This window comes from Aricia agestis, chromosome Z (genome assembly GCF_905147365.1).
Source record: "Aricia agestis chromosome Z, ilAriAges1.1, whole genome shotgun sequence".
Lineage (NCBI taxonomy): Eukaryota > Metazoa > Arthropoda > Insecta > Lepidoptera > Lycaenidae > Aricia > Aricia agestis.
This window is the reverse complement of record NC_056428.1, coordinates 12,783,715-12,801,074: the sequence shown is the minus strand read 5'-3', so window position 1 is coordinate 12,801,074 and position 17,360 is coordinate 12,783,715. Positions and strand designations below refer to the sequence as shown.

General features: G+C 34.3%; 1 protein-coding gene across 1 annotated transcript; it reads right to left on the bottom strand.

Moving 5' to 3' along the window:
* Positions 1-2,136: 2,136 nt before the first annotated feature.
* On the bottom strand, positions 2,137-12,342 carry LOC121738330. Its single transcript, XM_042130307.1, has 5 exons — positions 12,202-12,342; positions 6,295-6,577; positions 4,310-4,455; positions 3,183-3,227; positions 2,137-2,344 (listed from the first exon to the last, which is right to left on the bottom strand). The coding sequence occupies exons 1-5, from the start codon at positions 12,340-12,342 to the stop codon at positions 2,207-2,209; spliced, it is 753 nt and encodes a 250-aa protein (XP_041986241.1). The 3' UTR covers positions 2,137-2,206.
* Between the last annotated feature and the right edge of the window lie 5,018 nt (positions 12,343-17,360).

Below are 17,360 nucleotides of genomic sequence, written 5' to 3'. Positions count from 1 at the left end.
GGTCTACCATTTAAGTAAGCATAATATCTATCAAGTTTATTTGATAATTATAAAGCTTTTTATAAAAATTACAATTTTGATTTTTTTAATAAGTACTTATTACATATTTTAATCTTAAGTTACAAACTGAATGCGTATTATTTTGTACAAAATAATTTTAAACACGAACGATGTTCGCTAGGTAAGCTACGTAAACACAGGCGCGGTCCGAAGGGGGGGGGGGGGGGGGTCACAGGGGACATGACCCCCCCCAAAATCAAAGGTAAAATTGAAACATCTCAAAATCATGCTAAATAATAAAAGGAAATTTCTAGATATCCCCTAACCACCAATTCGTCCGACCTTAGACAGCTGCTGTGAACCCCGAACCGTCCGAAGGCGCAGATAAAAAAAATGTGAAGTGACTACTGAGTGACCCTCCCCAAAACTTTAGGCTGCGACCGCGCCTGCGTAAACAAGGACGGAAGTATGCGAAGGCCCATTCATGCGGCCCTACCTAAAACCGCCACTGTAAAGCAGAAAATGGACGGCCTGGCCTTCATAACACCAGATCTAAATATAAAATTATAATAAAATTTATTATTTAAATATGGACTACAAATAAAGGAACACATACAAAAACTATATCATAGATTAAATACACAATATTTACATAGCAAGGGACTCTGTAATGTAACTGGGCTAAAATTACAATAAATTTTTTAATTCATAATTATAATTCATAACAATTCATTTTGATAGCAACATTTATTGATAATTTTGACACTCAATTAATTTCAATAAAAATGTTTTTATCAAAGTTATAAACGAAATTTCCAATAATAAAAGAAACAATTCCTAGTACCTATACTCAACTCGGCAAAACATGGCGGCAGCGGTCATTGACTCCCTGTCAAAAACTTGTCATTTTCTTTAAAAACCGCAATTGACAATTAAGTGTCAAGCGGGCTCCACACTCGCAGCGCTAATTGCGGCCGCGATTCACGGGCGCTACGCGCCACGAAAACGACGCAGATATTAATACGGCCCTCTAGACTCGCAATCTTCGCATTTACATTCGCGCATTTGAGTAAAATGGACTTTGAAGTCGTTGTTGCTGCTGCTCTTAAATAGTGCGCTTATCAAAATGTCGCAGGCCAAAAAACCGATACCGAAGCCGCGAAGCGCGAACGCGAATCCGCGAAACCCTCCACACTCACGGCTCGCGGCCGTCGCGGGCTTTCGCGCCGCGAGTGTGGAGCCCGCATAAGATGTTGTCAATCGCGGCTTTGTATAGAAAATGACAAGTTGTTGACAGGGAGTCAATGACCGCTAGCGCCATGTTTCGCCGAGTTCAGTAAGGATATTAGTACTCTACTACTATTTTTTTGAAATACATAATAGCAACCCATAAAGTTAAATTTAGGTGGATGATAATATAAATTCTAATAATGTTACGTGAATAATATTATCTTTCCTGGAATCGAAAGTTTGTACGTAGTTAGTGGAGAATGGAGATGTTTAGTAATCTATCCTAATTGGTATTCTTAAATATTTAAAAAACTATGTCAATATTTTCAAAAGCCACAAATTAAACAATATAATTAATTAAAAATTATTATGATAGGATAAACCAATAAGTAATATTTGTAAATTGTTATTCTCGTAAGCAGTATTTCTATTATTGTCTTATTATTGATATGTTTTGCATTTACTGGTCTAAATAAGCTAATTTAAATGCAAAAAATAGCATAATGTTTACGAGAAGTAGATTAATTTGAAGTTGACATTCTAGATCGTGCAAAATCACTGCTGATTTTATCAACTTATCCTTATATTAAGGCCCTAATAAACAGTAACCCACTTACTAATAAAGATATCTAACAGCTGTTAAAGATCTGCTGTCTTTATCTATCAAGTGACATTTCCAATGCGTTTGACAGAGACAACCAGATATATCCTACTGCCAGTAAGTACATCAGGCGGCTGTGACACAGTTAATACTAGTACGGCTGCCAATGTTCCTGTAAAGTGTACCTAATGAAATGTTTTTGTTATTATGTAATATGCTAAATTGTAGTTTAATGGATTGTAAAGGTGATAATATAAATATAATAAATATAATAATAATAATAATAAATATAATAATAATTCGCTGTATAAATAATTTATTACTAATGGGTCAAGTTTTTAATTTTATAGTGCACTTAATATTTTATTATGATTGTTATGACTTAACGTCGGGTTTTTGATACTTGACTTCGAGTAGCTGCGGGTAGTTTTCGACTATGGACAACAGTATGCCGTCAATGTAGTTCCTCAGCTGAACGTTCACGTCTTGTTGTACTTTCAGAGCTTTCTGCAACTGTAAAATAATAAGATATTTGATGAAGTTGGAATAATATAGTATTTAGGCCAACTAGCTCAACCAGATAAATTTAGCTATAACTATTTTGCTCAGTAAAGTTGTCATATTTGCTTATGGTGTTTCTATTCTCCTAGTAAAAATTAAAGATAGAAAAAAATATAACACAAAACTGATTAATACATTAAATACACGTAGCAATATAATTTTGTGCAGTTTATGCGAGTGTTATTTTGGTTATCTAATGTTATTCCTTATTAGCAATGAACTAATGACTAATTAGTATTTTATTTATCGAATGCTATGCGATTATGCATAATATTTTGTCTACGAGTCATTAAATATTATAATAATATTTTTATAACTCTTTAAATTTATAATTCCCGCGCTCGCTTTTGTGATTCCTTGCGCCATTCATAGATGGCGCCACTTATTTGTATTCTAATTTCTAGGGCTCATAGCAATGACTATCATTGCTCTGAGCTATAGGGCAAACATTGTTATTGTTATTTTATGAGTCTCTGATCTCTGAGCCATGGGATAGGTGGTATTATGATAGGCTTATGAGAAATGGACAGAGCAATCCCGCTCGATAGGATAGAATAGAATATTCTTTTTCATTTGTACAACTTAAAAAAAACACGACAAACGAAAAAAATACGTACGAATAGACCACACACTCAAACGAGCGTGCAAGAAGAAAAACTATATTTCTTAAACTTTCTAGTTCGTTTTGCAGTTGAATCGCAGCTGTCCATTAATTACTCTATATTATGGTTAAGTAATATGGTTTTTCATGCAAAAATGATGATGGATGCAGTTAGTGTAAAAACCGTACCTTTTCCATTTCTATGCTGTGATCAGATTGTGTGCTACCAACGGGCTGCAAAAATGCATACATAATATAAATATATTACTCGCCTATCAAATATAGCATCTATAAGCAAAGCCATGATTTCTTTTAAATCTATTAAGCATACTAAATGTTAAAAATAGATGTAAATGAGCTGCCAAATGGAAATATGCACTTAAAACAACAGCTGTTTATTGTCCCCGTGATCATTATAAGTAATTTTGTAAGTGCCTCTAAGGCCCGTATAAATAGTCAGTACTAGATGCATCTCGGTTTCAAGACACGTTTTGTGTGATCGGTTGGCTGTCAAAATTTGGACCAATCACAGAGACGAATCGCGTCTTGAGACCGGGTCGCATCTTAAGTACTGACTATTTATACGGGCCTAAGTTCTTAGTAATAATTTTAAATCCTGCATGATTATCAATTACTTCTTAAATCTGTGGTTATCAAGCTGTGATTTTAATGAAATGCAATTTTGGATGAGATGACAAAGCGATAAAACACCTGCTCATTAATCATGATGTTTCGGAAAAAACGTAAGTGCATATTATGCTATGTCCGCACTCTCTTTCTGTCCGTTTATGCATTTAGATACAAACGTTAAAATATTATAGCTTTGTCCGAACTAAACAACTAGGTATCAGAGAAGTAGATGCATAGGCAGATGGCGGACCTTTGTAATTTGGATGGGTTACATCGTCTGGCTGCTGCCCAAGAATCAATGAGGATTTTCAATAGTTCATTTGTCACCAGATGGAGCTATGTAGCCAAAGGGTCTTTCGTGTTGATTGTCGTGCCAAACAGGCATAATATGACAGCTATATCGTGACATATGACAGCTTGATACGAAAGACCCTACGCTACATATAGCCCCACCTGCAGACTAAGCAATAAGCATGGCCACCAAAGAAAGGTTTATTCTTACAGTAAAGTAGACAAAGTGATAGATTAACAAAGAAAATCTGTCAGTTTGTCCGCAAAAACTGTCAGCGTTTCTATTCTTTCGCATTTCTACTGTAGCCACCACAGGTAGCCATGCTAAGCTTGCTGGCGGCAAAGGAAATATCGAATAGCCTCACTTGTTCGTTGGTACGTATAGTTCTATTTACCTCATCATCACTCATCTGCGACAGCTCGTGTGCCAGAGAGTTGGTCGCGACTAGCGGGCCGCTGACTCCGTCGAGCAGACTCCTGCCTTCCTCCACACCACGCGTCAGTATCTGCGCCTGGAGCTCCTCTTGGGCTTCTGTCAATGCTGGAAAGAAAAGGTTTCATAAATAGTAATAATATTCTTAGTACAAAGGCACAGTCTTCGATTTTTAAATCTATCTATATACTATCGTGCTATGAGACGATCTGCGTGCAGGTATCGTCCAATGGTATCGTCTCATAGCACAAAGCTTCGTGACGATAGATGCATCTGCGGCCGCAGTATTAAAAGGGGGATTAACCCAAAAAGTAAAAACATCACACCCCGGTCGCCGGTCTTTCATATGCCAGGTGAAAAAGGACGGCGCGGAATCATCCCCAAGTTAGTTTTTTTTAATAACTCGATAAATATACAACATTTTAAAAATCCGCCGACGGTCTTTAGTGATAGATCACAATCAGACGATAATATGATATTTCCTGGAATCGAGAGGTTATACAGACGGACATTTATTATAACCTCCTCCTTTTTGGAAGTCAGTTCAAAATTGAGCATCAGATGTTCAATCCTCTTATTTTAAAAGCTTTTATTTAACTTGCTCTGTATGTATGTAAGTATGTATGTTCGGGTGAAATCTTGGAACTCAATTTTGAAGTAGATATATTTAACCAATCGAGCTAAAATTTTGCAGGCACGTTTAGTTTGAATGACAATACATGATATTGTATGTGACATCACTCTAAATCCAATATGGCCGACCATCCAAGATGGCGAAATAGTTATTTTCTATGCAGTCCTACAATATAGATGTTAAATGAAAGGGCTTTTTGAAAGTAACTCGGAAACGAATGTAATGTCATTCTACATCCAATATGGAGGCTCATCTAAGATAGGGAATATAGTTATTTTTAAGTACTTCTGCAATATGGGTATCAAAGAAAATGGCTTACTGAGAGTAAATTGAAAAGTCATGTCGTGTCCTGTCGTGCCGTGTCGTGTCGTGTCGTGTCGTGTCGTGTCGTGTCGTGTCGTGACGTGTCGTGACGTGTCGCGTCGCGTCGTGCCGTGTCGTGTCGTGTCGTGTCGTGTCCTGTCGTGTCCTGTCGTGTCGTGTCGTGTCTTGTCTTGTTATATCAAGTCGGGCATTAGAAAATGCCTGGTTGAATCCGGTCATTTTTGTTAAGTGATGTTTAATTTTTTAGTCGTAAAATTAAGTACGATTTCTTAAAAGACTTAAATTAAGTTAATCATATTTTAACAAATTCTTGAAACAAAACAAACTACAATCAAGCAGACTTAAGAAATCTAGTCAGAGATTTAACTAAAAAACAAAAAATAAATTATAAGCAAAAAACTTTTTGAAAAAAAGCTTTTATTTAAATACTTTAAAAAGAAGAAAATAAATTTCCCCTTAAAAATTCTAACTATTAAGTTATAACCTCAATATATTATACAATTTGCATTATTATAAAAGCTTGTCGCGAGACTTAACAATCTGTCAATATTTAATTAAGTATTACTCAGTGAAATTGGCACTTACTAGATTATTAACAAACCACGCGACAAGCTATTATTATAATGCAAATTGTATAATATATTGAGGTTATAACTTAATAGTTAGAATTTTTAAGGGGAAATTTATTTTCTTCTTTTTAAAGTATTTAAATAAAAGCTTTTTTTCAAAAAGTTTTTTGCTTATAATTTATTTAAATCTAAGGTATATATTATGTGTTATGGGTTCCCTCATCGAGAAACTCTTGCCAATTTAAAAATTGATCTCGAAGCTAGAGTATGACAGAGTATGATTAAATAGTGCAAAGGCCAATCTCATTACTCATTAGTCATCAGTCATGACTCACGTGACTTTAGGTCAAAATGATTCACATATTTTGTTCTTCAATCTCACGTCTTGTCTTTTTAGCAACAGTTTTGGTCAAAACTTACATTTGTTCTGTGTCCGCAGCAACGTCAGTTCCTGTCTGAGCTCATCTAGTCTAGGATCCGGTGCTGGCGGTGGCGCGGCGGAAAGCGCGCGTAACTCCGCGTGTGCTAGAGCTAGAGCGGCGCGCGCCTCGGTAGCTGCGTCTCGCTCTTTCCGCTCCGCTTCCCGCACCGCTGTCAGCGCGGTGGCGCTCTCTTGTGCCGCCTCCTGCGCTTCGCGGACGCGAGTCGCGCACGCCTCCGCGTTCGCTCGTAGTGTTTCCGCTACACCGCGTAGTCTTCCCACCTAAAATTTATAATAACATTTATTAGCATCCATGCTGTTAGTGTTGTTTAAAAAACTCGAAACCTAAGCTTTTAAACTATTTTAGGAGGTTTAATTAGTACCTATGTAACATTTCAGTTTTGCCTTTTTAGTGTTCCGTACCCAAAAGGTAAAAATGGGTATTACTAAGACTTCGATGTCTTTCTGTCCGTCTGTCTGTCTCCAGGCTGTATTTCAAGAGCCGCTAGTAGATAGAGGCAATAGGAAGGCACTTGAAATGTTCACAAAATACTCAATTGTATTTATACTTTAATAATTAATAATAAAAAAAACCGGCCAAGTGCGAGTCGGACTCGCGCACCGAGGGTTCCGTACAAACCTGCAAGGTTTACAAAGTTCGTTCATTACGACAATCGAGTCATAACTATGGTATTTTTATTGCAAAATGAAATTCATAACATTACAATGGGGAAAGATGGAGGAGCATAAATTTAAGACAAAGATCTCTTTATCGTTTAAGTAATCCTTTATTTTATATTAACACATATGTCATTGAATTTAATTATAAGTATAACACTTTAAGCAGTTAGGACGCATTTAGATTATACAGCTACATTCACCAAAACATCGGGATTGAATGACGATGAGTGAGGTCGTCTTTGCCGTTTGAAAAATGTTGCCCTCCCCATACATACTCGTAGTATAATAACTCGCGGTCATTGCTGTAACTACAATTATGTTTACAATCACAATTTTTTTGGTGGTATAACTACTTAAAATTTTAAGCTTTTCGGAATTTTTCTGTTACCTGTGCTGTAAGCTATTGCTTCTTACCAAATTTCGAGATTCTATGTCAACGGGAAGTGGTCTTTAGGTTTTAATTCCCTTGCGTGTAGTTGCGAGTTTCAAAATATGCGGTATCAATGGTTGTACTTTTGCGTTTTGCGTTTTTGCGTTGACTTAGAATTTTTTTTTTTTTCACGGGTTAAAGGCAATTAGATCTAAGTATTTGATATGAATTTCAACTTGATAGCTCTACGCGTTCATGAGGAAAAAAGTAATAAGTTTATATTTATTAAAAAATATATATTTTGTAATGTAACTAAAAATTTAAGGTTTTCGGAATTTTTCCTTTATGTGTGCTATAAAACGTTGCTTCATGCCAAATTTCAAGATTCTAGGTCGACTGGAAGTACCCTTTAGGTTTTGATTCCCTTGCGAGTACTTGCGAGTTTCAAAATATGCAGCTTAAATTGCTGTTTCTTTTGATTGCGTTGACATAGAAGTTTGATTTTGTTACAGCTTAAAGGTATTATAGACCTGAGTATTTGGTATGAATTTCAATTTAATACCTCTACGCGTTTATGAGGAAATGGGTAGTAAGTTTAAAATTATTAAAAAAAAATATATTATGTGATGTAACTAAAAATTTATGGTTTTCGTAATTTTTCCTTTATCTATGCTATAAGACGTTGCTTCGTACCAAATTTCAAGATTCTGAGTTCACGGGAAGCACCCTGTAGGTTTTGATTCCCTTGCAAGTGTCGAAAATTTGCGGCATAAACGGCTGTATCTTTTGATTGCGTTGGCTTAGAAGTTTGATTTTTTCACAGCTTCAAGGGACAGTAGACCTGAGTAATTGATATAAATTTCAGCTTCATACCTCCACGCGTTCCTGAGAAAAAGGGTCTTGACAGACGGACGGACGGACAGACGGACAACAAAGTGATCCTATAAGGGTTCCGTTTTTTCCTTTTGAGGTACGGAACCCTAAAAATATATAACCAAGGGGGCTCCAATACAACTTTTTTTGCTCTATAATGGTACGGAAGCCTTCGTGCGCTAGTCCAACTCGCACTTGGCCTATTATTATACTATCACACATCGCGACGCAAAATATTCAAGTCCATTATGATCAGTTATGACTACTCCTCTTATAAGTAGCCCTAACTTGACACTCTATATAAAGCCCAGCCTTTAATCACTACTAACATTGACATGATATAACATAATATATTATGATATAACTCAACCAAATAACGTAGAGCTACCGTCTTGGCTGTGAACTTATTTCCTTGATAGATCAAACTTTTACATCCTTATCTTATCAGTGATTGATTAATCATTACCTAATATAACCGTCTTAATAACGAATATTTTACATGTATTTTATAATGGCGTTGAAGAAAACGCGTAAGGAAAATTAATGACTATATAAATTGTCGATAGAAAAGGTTCATTAGAAACTTACTAGTTAATTCTACTGATTAAACGACCACGTATTAACAACATCGAGAAAGTTTGAAAAACTATTCATCGACATGATACAAATCGACCCAAGTCTACTATAACTGAGACCCTAGCCATCTTTGTCGCTTCTTTATGAATCGCCGATCACAAGTATGAAATTGACATAAGCGTTCGATAAAATAAAGTCGACATTCGAATCATGTTATGTCATCTCCATACTTTTTTAACGCGATACCTACTACAAAGAAGCGATTAAGTGAACGTCTTGGGAAGAGGCTCATGTATCTCTTTTTATCTGTTTATTAATTACTATTATAACTTTTGAAGATAATATAAAAAGATAAAGTATAAGCAAAAAATAGGGATTAAATTGGCTAATAAATAAGAATGCATTAAGTAGTTTTTATTAGTCGTAGGCATTAAGTAAGTAATACGAGTAACAAAATATGCTTAGAATGCTTAGATTAATGATTGAATTATTAATCTAAGGAATTATGGTAGAGCCTACAGAGCAGTAGTTTTTTATTCTAAAATGAAGTCTCAAATTAGAAGTTATAGCACAGAATAGATAATAGTACAAGGTTATAGATACGCTAAGTACCTATCTACATAATGATTTTATTAGGTAATAGTTCGTCTTATCAAAATGAATCTGCTCACAAAATAATAGCTTGATAGTAATAAAAAAAATGTTCTAGGGAACCCTGACTATTATGATTGATAAGAAAAATTCTAATTTGAACTTGGCTTCACACGCTACCGAGTGTCTAGACCATAAACCTATAATGCTAAAGACCAACAAAGAGTGCGAGAGAAAAGAAAATCATTTATGGAATTATAACAAGATGAAAAGAGAGAGGCAGTCTAATGAAAATTGTAACCACTTTCATTTGACAGGTCGTCAAAAGTCGTCAGTCGTTTTTATGCCCTTTCGGTATTTCCAATATATTGTTCAATTTGTTTGTTATTTTGAATAAATATTATTATATTATAAATTGTGACTTGTGCTGTAAGTATTTGCAGTGTAAATCATAAGAATAATCCTGAAAAATATAAGTACATTTCACAGGTAATTAATCTTCATGTCCTAATTGCTACGATGTGTTTATTTTTGCTATATTCTGTCTTTAGTTCTCTATTTCTAATAAAATATTGTGAATCCTCCCTTTTACTTTCATATTTTGCGTAACTAAAGGTGCTATTGTTCTTATATTACACAAATTTTGAAGAAACATTTTTCATCAAATTTTTTTACATATACGCTAGTGCTTGAATCAAATTTATCGATATGCTTATCGATATTTTACAATAACATAAAACTAAAATAAAAATCATTTATATTTATCACCTTAAACCCGGCCGCACATTATCCGAAATTTCTGATCAGAAAAATTCGGACGCCCGGCGGAACGCACTCTGTTCATACATTTAGTTGTAGACCCATCATACTAAAAGAATTTCTGGCGTCCGAATTTTTGTTATCAGAAATTCGGATAATGTGCGGCCGGACTAAAAAGGCCATATTATCTTATATATAATATAGTATAGTATAATATAGCTAATATAATAGCTAATATAATATAACTACTATAATATAGAGTGACTCTAAAACTAGAGGAAGGTTTATATTTATATATCATAATCATTTGTTTTACAGATTCCCTCAAGATCCTCTAATAAGAGGAAAATGGTTGAAATTAATTGGGCGTGTTGGTTGGAATCCCAAGAAGGTTATTAATCGAAAGATTTTGAACGTTTTCTGGGACCATATGTTCCCATTTGAATATCAAGGAGTCACCTCGATCTCTCATGGTTTCCATCACCAGACTACCACTTTTGTGAACATGATACCTACTCGAACCAATACAATGTACAACAAAAGAAAAATTTTGAAAATCGTAATCGAAATACATAAAAAATATATCCAGAGCCGAACGTCTAGACTCCTCCTGTTTGGAAGTCGGTTAAAAATAATTGTAATAAAAATATTAATATAATATACTAGTATAGTGTGTTGTTTACTTTCAACTTTTACTTTCAATGTAAGGGCTGATTTACCAGATAGATTTTACCTGAGTAATAAATAAGTAACTTTATAATGTGTTATGTGTATATTATTTACCCCTTGAACCTCATGTCATAACATATCCGACGATTGAAAAATCATTCCAAAAGAAAATGTGTATCTACTTTTCAATCGTCACCTTTTTTGCCAATTAAAATTTATGATACCTAATTTGAAATTCAAATCTGTCAAAGTTGCATATTATTTATTTCTTATAGAAACTCAGGTAAAATAACTCGAACGGACTATACTATCGATAACAAAACACTATACTATCGATAGTAAAATATACATTACTAGCACACGCACACATTGACAGATCGAAAATGGTCACGCATTTTCGGGTTGTCAGGTGGTCTATACGACAGTATATATTAAGTCTATGGTCATAAAGTTAATATACCTAGCAGAATAGAGAAACAAAGGCCTGAGCCAGAGAGATGTCACTATCAGTAACACTGCGTGGTAAAAAGAGACCTGTGATACATGACAGCAGCACTCTTTTTTTGACGTTCAGTCGGCACGTGCCGCACGTTGACAATTTAATGTCATAGAATTTATGTTCAATTATTCTTGTGTAAGTGTATAAGTACACATATTTTTCACACAGATGAAAACCAATTTCGGTTTGGTTTGACAGCTCGAGATTCAATTCAATTCAATTCAAATATTCTTTATTGTGCACACAATACATAGAGAATACAAACAATTTAAACAAGATTTTACATAGGTGTCACAATGGCGGCCTTATTACTAGGTAGCAATCTCTTCCAGGCAACCACGAGCGAAGGTGAAAATTGTGGAAGAGATAAGTGTGCATGCGCAGACAAAAGATTACAAATATTATATTATTATAAATATATAAATAAATATACATATATATACAATAATACTATACATAAATACCAAATATATATATCACAAAATAATACTAAACAATATACATAATTTATAGAACTATAATAATAGGAATAATGACTTATGACATAGTACAACACGGACATACCATGAACTTGAAACATAAACATAAATTATTTACAAATATTTAAATAGTGTAGCTTGACCAGATTTTTAAATGAATTTAACGTTTTTGCAACTTTGACATGCTTAGGCAACGAATTCCAGAGCTTTACACCGGTAACGACAAACGAGGAACCGTAATATTTGGTTTGATGCACGGGCATTTCTAGATGATAAGAAATAAAAATTTTTCCTTGAGGTATAGAGGTAAACAAGGGTTATATATGATACAGTAAACAAGAGATAGGATACTGGCATCTCGTCGTAAACGTATGGGCACCCACTTAAGACGTGTTCGGAATTGTCAAACGTGATCAAATTTCTTCAAACCAAAGATAAATCTGATTGCAAGATTCTGAAGTCTCTCGAGCTTATTTAATTGATCCTCGGTGATATTAGTCAAACAAGCATCAGCATAATCCAGAATTGACAGGAATAGAGATTCAGCCATCTTTATCTTCGTTGGAATAGGTAAGAGGTAACGCAGGCGACAGACAGAGAACCAGGTAGCATAAATCTTTTTACTAACTTCTTTTAAGTGATGAGACCAAGATAATGTGTCGTCAAAATAAACACCTAAATTTTTTACGCACTTACTAAAAGGAATCACTACATTATCTAAGCGTACGGGAGGCAAGCTGTTCCAGTCAATCCTAGACACAAGGCCAGGGCTGCCAATAATAATTAACTGTGTTTTCATAGGATTAACTACCAGGCCATTGCGCTTGCTCCAGTCATAAATTAATTCTAATTCCCTGTTAAAATAACTAATAGTATCACGTAGATTGAGCAGTGAGGTATGGGTATAAATTTGAAAATCATCAGCATATAAATGAGATAGTAAAGAAGTGGATCCCGTAATTGAATTAATAAAAATGGCAAAAAGGAGTGGGGACAAGACCCCTCCTTGTGGAACACCGGCAGAGATAGAGCCCCAATCAGAGATAGAATCGTCCAACTTAACCCTCTGACGTCGACCAATAAGGTAGCTACGGATTAGGCAAACTACTGCTGGAGATAGATTGATAGACCTTAGCAAACTCAACAAAATGACATGGTCGATTGAGTTAAATGCATTGCTAAAGTCTAACAACGCCAGCATAGTTAGCAGTTTATTATCCATAGCATAACGAATATCATCAGAGACTTTTATCAATGCCGTAGTGGTATTGTGCCCCCGACGAAAACCTGACTGAAAGGAGCTTAGAATTTTATTTTCAATTACAAAGTTGGTAAGCTGGTGACTGATCAACCATTCTAAAACTTTAGAGAGGAAAGGTAAGACTGAGATGGGACGGAAGTCAGACACCAACTTTGGCTTAAAGGTCTTTGGTAATGGGATAACGTAAGCATCCTTCCAAGCACTGGGGAAAACACATGTATCTATACAGTGATTGAAGATGTGGACCAGTACAGGAGTAATAGAGTCAAGAATAGGGATGATCATCTTGCGACTGATTCCATCATCGCCAACGGCATTTGAAGAAATTGATGCAATATGTTTTTTAACATCTGCCGCAGTTATAGCACTTAATACAAAGGGCGAGGAATCAGGCATAGGTAAATTGGCAAGAAGATCGAGTGTACAGGACTTCTGGGTAAGATTGATTGAACTAGTTGCACAAGAAAATTGTTTATTCAATACATTGACGTCAATTTGGCAACTCTTGTCGATAGCACTTTTGCCCACCCCAAGTGTTCTTAAAAACTTCCAAACTTTACATGGATTTCCATTTTCAACGGAGGAATGGATGTAACGACGCTGGGCATCCCTACACATTTTATTGCAGCGATTCCTTATTTTTATATATTTTTCCCGTTGAATACTACAATTAGTCCGTTTAAATTTTGCTTTTGCAGCATGTTTCTGCCTTATCAAAGCTTTCAGATCCTCTCCATACCGAATACCGAATTTCAGCAAAATCGGTTCAGTGGTTTGGGCGTGAAGAGGTAACAGACAGACACTTTCGCATTTATAATATTAGTATGGATACCGTAATATGTTACGTTATATTATCATATCTTTTATCTTTAAACGAGCAATTTTTGTATTTTTACAACGATTTTCATGAAATTTAGTATATAGGGGGTTTCGGGGGCGATACATCGATCTAGCTAGGAATCATTTTTAGAAAATGTTATTTTATTAGTGTTTTATCGAATACCGAGCAAAGCTCGGTATTCGATAAAACACTAATAAAATAACGGCCAGTTAAATTGAAGCAGTTACCTCAGAAGCAGGTAACTGCTTCAATTTAACTGGCCTGACTGGTGCATGTATATCAAATAATTGCGTTAGTTGTGTATTAAAGGCAACTAATTTTTCGTCATAATGGCCAGCATCAAAAACAGGAGACCAGTCAATATTATTTGCATCAATTTTTAAATTATCGACGTTTACATCAGAAAAGTTCCTCTGTAACAGTACTTTCTTTTTAGGTTTAGGTGGTCGCAAGCATAAACCTATAATGCTAAAGACCAACAAAGAGTGCGAGAGAGAAGAAAATCCTTTATGGAATTATAACAAGATGAAAAGAGAGAGGCAGTCTAATGAAAATTGTAACAACTTTTATTTGACAGGTCGTCAAAAGTCGTCAATCGTTTTTATGCCCTTTCGGTATTTGCAATTTATTATTTAAATCGTATGTTATTTTCAACAAATACTATTATATATAACAATAATAACTTGTGCTGTGAGTGATTGCAGTGTAAATCATAGGAATAATCCTGAAAAATATACATTTCACCCGTAATTAATCTTCATGTCCTAATTGCTACGATGTGTTTATTTTTGCTATATTCTGTCTTTAGTTCTCTATTTCAAATAAAATATTGTGAATCCTCCCTTTTACTTTCATATTTTGCGTAACTAAAGGTACTATTGTTCCTATATTACACAAATTTTGAAGAAAAAATTTTCATCAATTTTTTTTACATATACGCTAGTGCTTGAATCAAATTTATCGATATGCTTATCGATATTTTACAATAACATAAATCTAAAATAAAAATCATTTACCTTTATATTTATCACCTTAAACCCGGCCGCACATTATCCGAAATTTCTGATCAGAAAAATTCGGACGCCCGGCGGAACGCACTCTGTTCATATATTTTGTTATAGACCCATCATACTAAAAGAATTTCTGACGTGTCAAAATGTATGAGCGGGGCGGGGCGTCCGAATTTTTGTGATCAGAAGTTCGGAAAATGTGCGGCCGTACTAAAAAGGATATATTATCTTATTTTAACTAATATAATATAGTATAGTATAATATAGCTAATATATTATAACTACTATAATATAGAGTAACTCTAAAACGAGAGGAAGGTTTATATTTATATATCATAATCATTTGTTTTACAGATTCCCTCAAGATCCTCTAATAAGAGGAAAATGGCTGAAATTAATTGGGCGTGTTGGTTGGAATCCCAAGAAAAATTTAACAATATGTAGCAAACATTTCATTGAATTTTTTTAAAGAAAAAATAGAATAAATACTATTTTGGTTAAAGGAGCTATCCCAACTTTATTTGTGCCAGTAAGTTTGACATACTGTTGCACTTGTTACTGAAGCAATTATTAAAAATAAGCAATTATAAGCAATTAATGCTTTTTAGTTCATTTAAGATTATACTTATATGAACTAAAAAGTATTAAATAATCCTTATTCTGTACTCAATCTTCATAATTTTGAAGTCGGTACCAGTCCTAAGTATATAAGTTGCTGTTATACCTATTCTGTCAGAGAACTGGCGATTAGGTTAGCTGGTACCGATTGCAAAATAATGAAGATTGAGAACAGAATTAATACTGAGTACAGAATAAGAATTATTTAATACTTTTTAGTTCATTTAAGTATAATATTACTATTGTCATTACCTTGGAAGTCGGTTTTAATTTTTTGTTTAAAAATAATTATTTTACTCATTTTAGCTGTCCTTAAGGTTTTCTATACTTACAGTTGGTGTTTTAAAAAATCAAAATCAAAATTGCTTTATTTCTGAACAAATCTAAAATAAAATATATTTTCAGAATACATGGTGCCTACCACCGGTTCGGGAACTAAGCCGACGAGAAGAACCGGCGTAAGAAACTCGCACGCCCACTTTTCACCAAAAAAAGTGAGAAAAAGATAATCTTTTAAAATAAAATTTACAATGCTGTAACTAAAAATTATACAATGTAAACATAGATAGATACATAATAATTGTAAGTCATGTAGAAGTAGCCTTGCAAGCAGTCATTCAGCATTCTACTCCCAAGATGTGCCATCGTTTATGAAATCATTTTGGCTTTGGCACAAAACGTTCTTTGACTACTTTTTTTAAATTTATTAATCGAAAGATTTTGAACGTTTTCTGGGACCATATGTTCCCATTTGAATATCAAGGAGTCACCTCGATTTCTCATTGTTTCCATCACCAGACCACCACTTTTGTGAACATGATACCTACTCGAAACAACACAATGTACAACAAAAGAAAAATTTTGAAAATCGGTTCATAAACGGCGGAGTAATCGTTGAACATACATAAAAAATATATTCACAGGCGAACGTCTAGACTCCTCTTGTTTGGAAGTCGGTTCAAAATAATTGTAATAAAAATATTATGATATTTTATAATATGTATTTAATTTAAGAATAAAATATAATATACTATGTGTGTTGTTTACTTTCAACGTTTACTTTCAATGTAAGGACTGATTTACCAGATAGATTTTACTTGAGTAATAAATAAGTAACTTTATAATGTGTTAAGTGTATATTATTTACCCCTATAAGAACCTCATGTCATAACATATACGACGATTGAAAAATCATTCCAAAAGAAAATGTGTATCTACTTTTCAATCGTCACCTTTTTTTGCCAATTAAAATTTATGATACCTAATTTGAAATACAAATCTGTCAAAATTGCATATTATTTATTTCTTATAGAAACTCAGGTAAAATAACTCGAACGGACTAAAGTATCGATAGCAAAATACTATACTATCGATAGTATAGTATTTTGCTATCGATAGTTTAGTCCGTTCGAGTAGTATAGTAAAATATACATCACTAGCACACGCACACATTGACAGATCAAAAATGGTCACGCATTTTCGAGTTGTCAGGTGGTCTATACGACAGTATATATTAAGTCTATGGTCGCAAGCTATATGATACATAAATAAGATCGTGATAAGAAAACATCTCAGCAGAGCATTGGCCATACTTATCAACTAGATTAGGGGACGACACAACAATGAGATCGAGGAGGGATGGTGAGCAACCAGGAAAGGTATGAGTAGGATTAAGGGGGAGCAAATGTAAGTTACAGCCATTCAGAACAGAATTAAGTTTTTTAGACCTAGAGTCATCTTTTGCCATACAGGTATTAAAGTCCCCCATGATGATAGTGTGCAAGTAGCTAGGTGTATGCAATTCTAAAGTTTGTTCGAGGACTTTAAAATAATCCATT

Excerpts from the sequence above, each read along its gene's own strand:
- LOC121738330 (XM_042130307.1), bottom strand. The coding sequence starts at position 12,342 with ATGGCTGAATCTCTATTCCTGTCAATTCTGGATTATGCTGATGCTTGT. Across the intron at positions 6,578-12,201 it reads GTTTGAAGAAATTTGATCAC|GTGGGAAGACTACGCGGTGT; the intron begins GTTTGACAATTC and ends TATAAATTTTAG. Across the intron at positions 2,345-3,182 it reads ACAGCATAGAAATGGAAAAG|TTGCAGAAAGCTCTGAAAGT; the intron begins GTACGGTTTTTA and ends ATTATTTTACAG.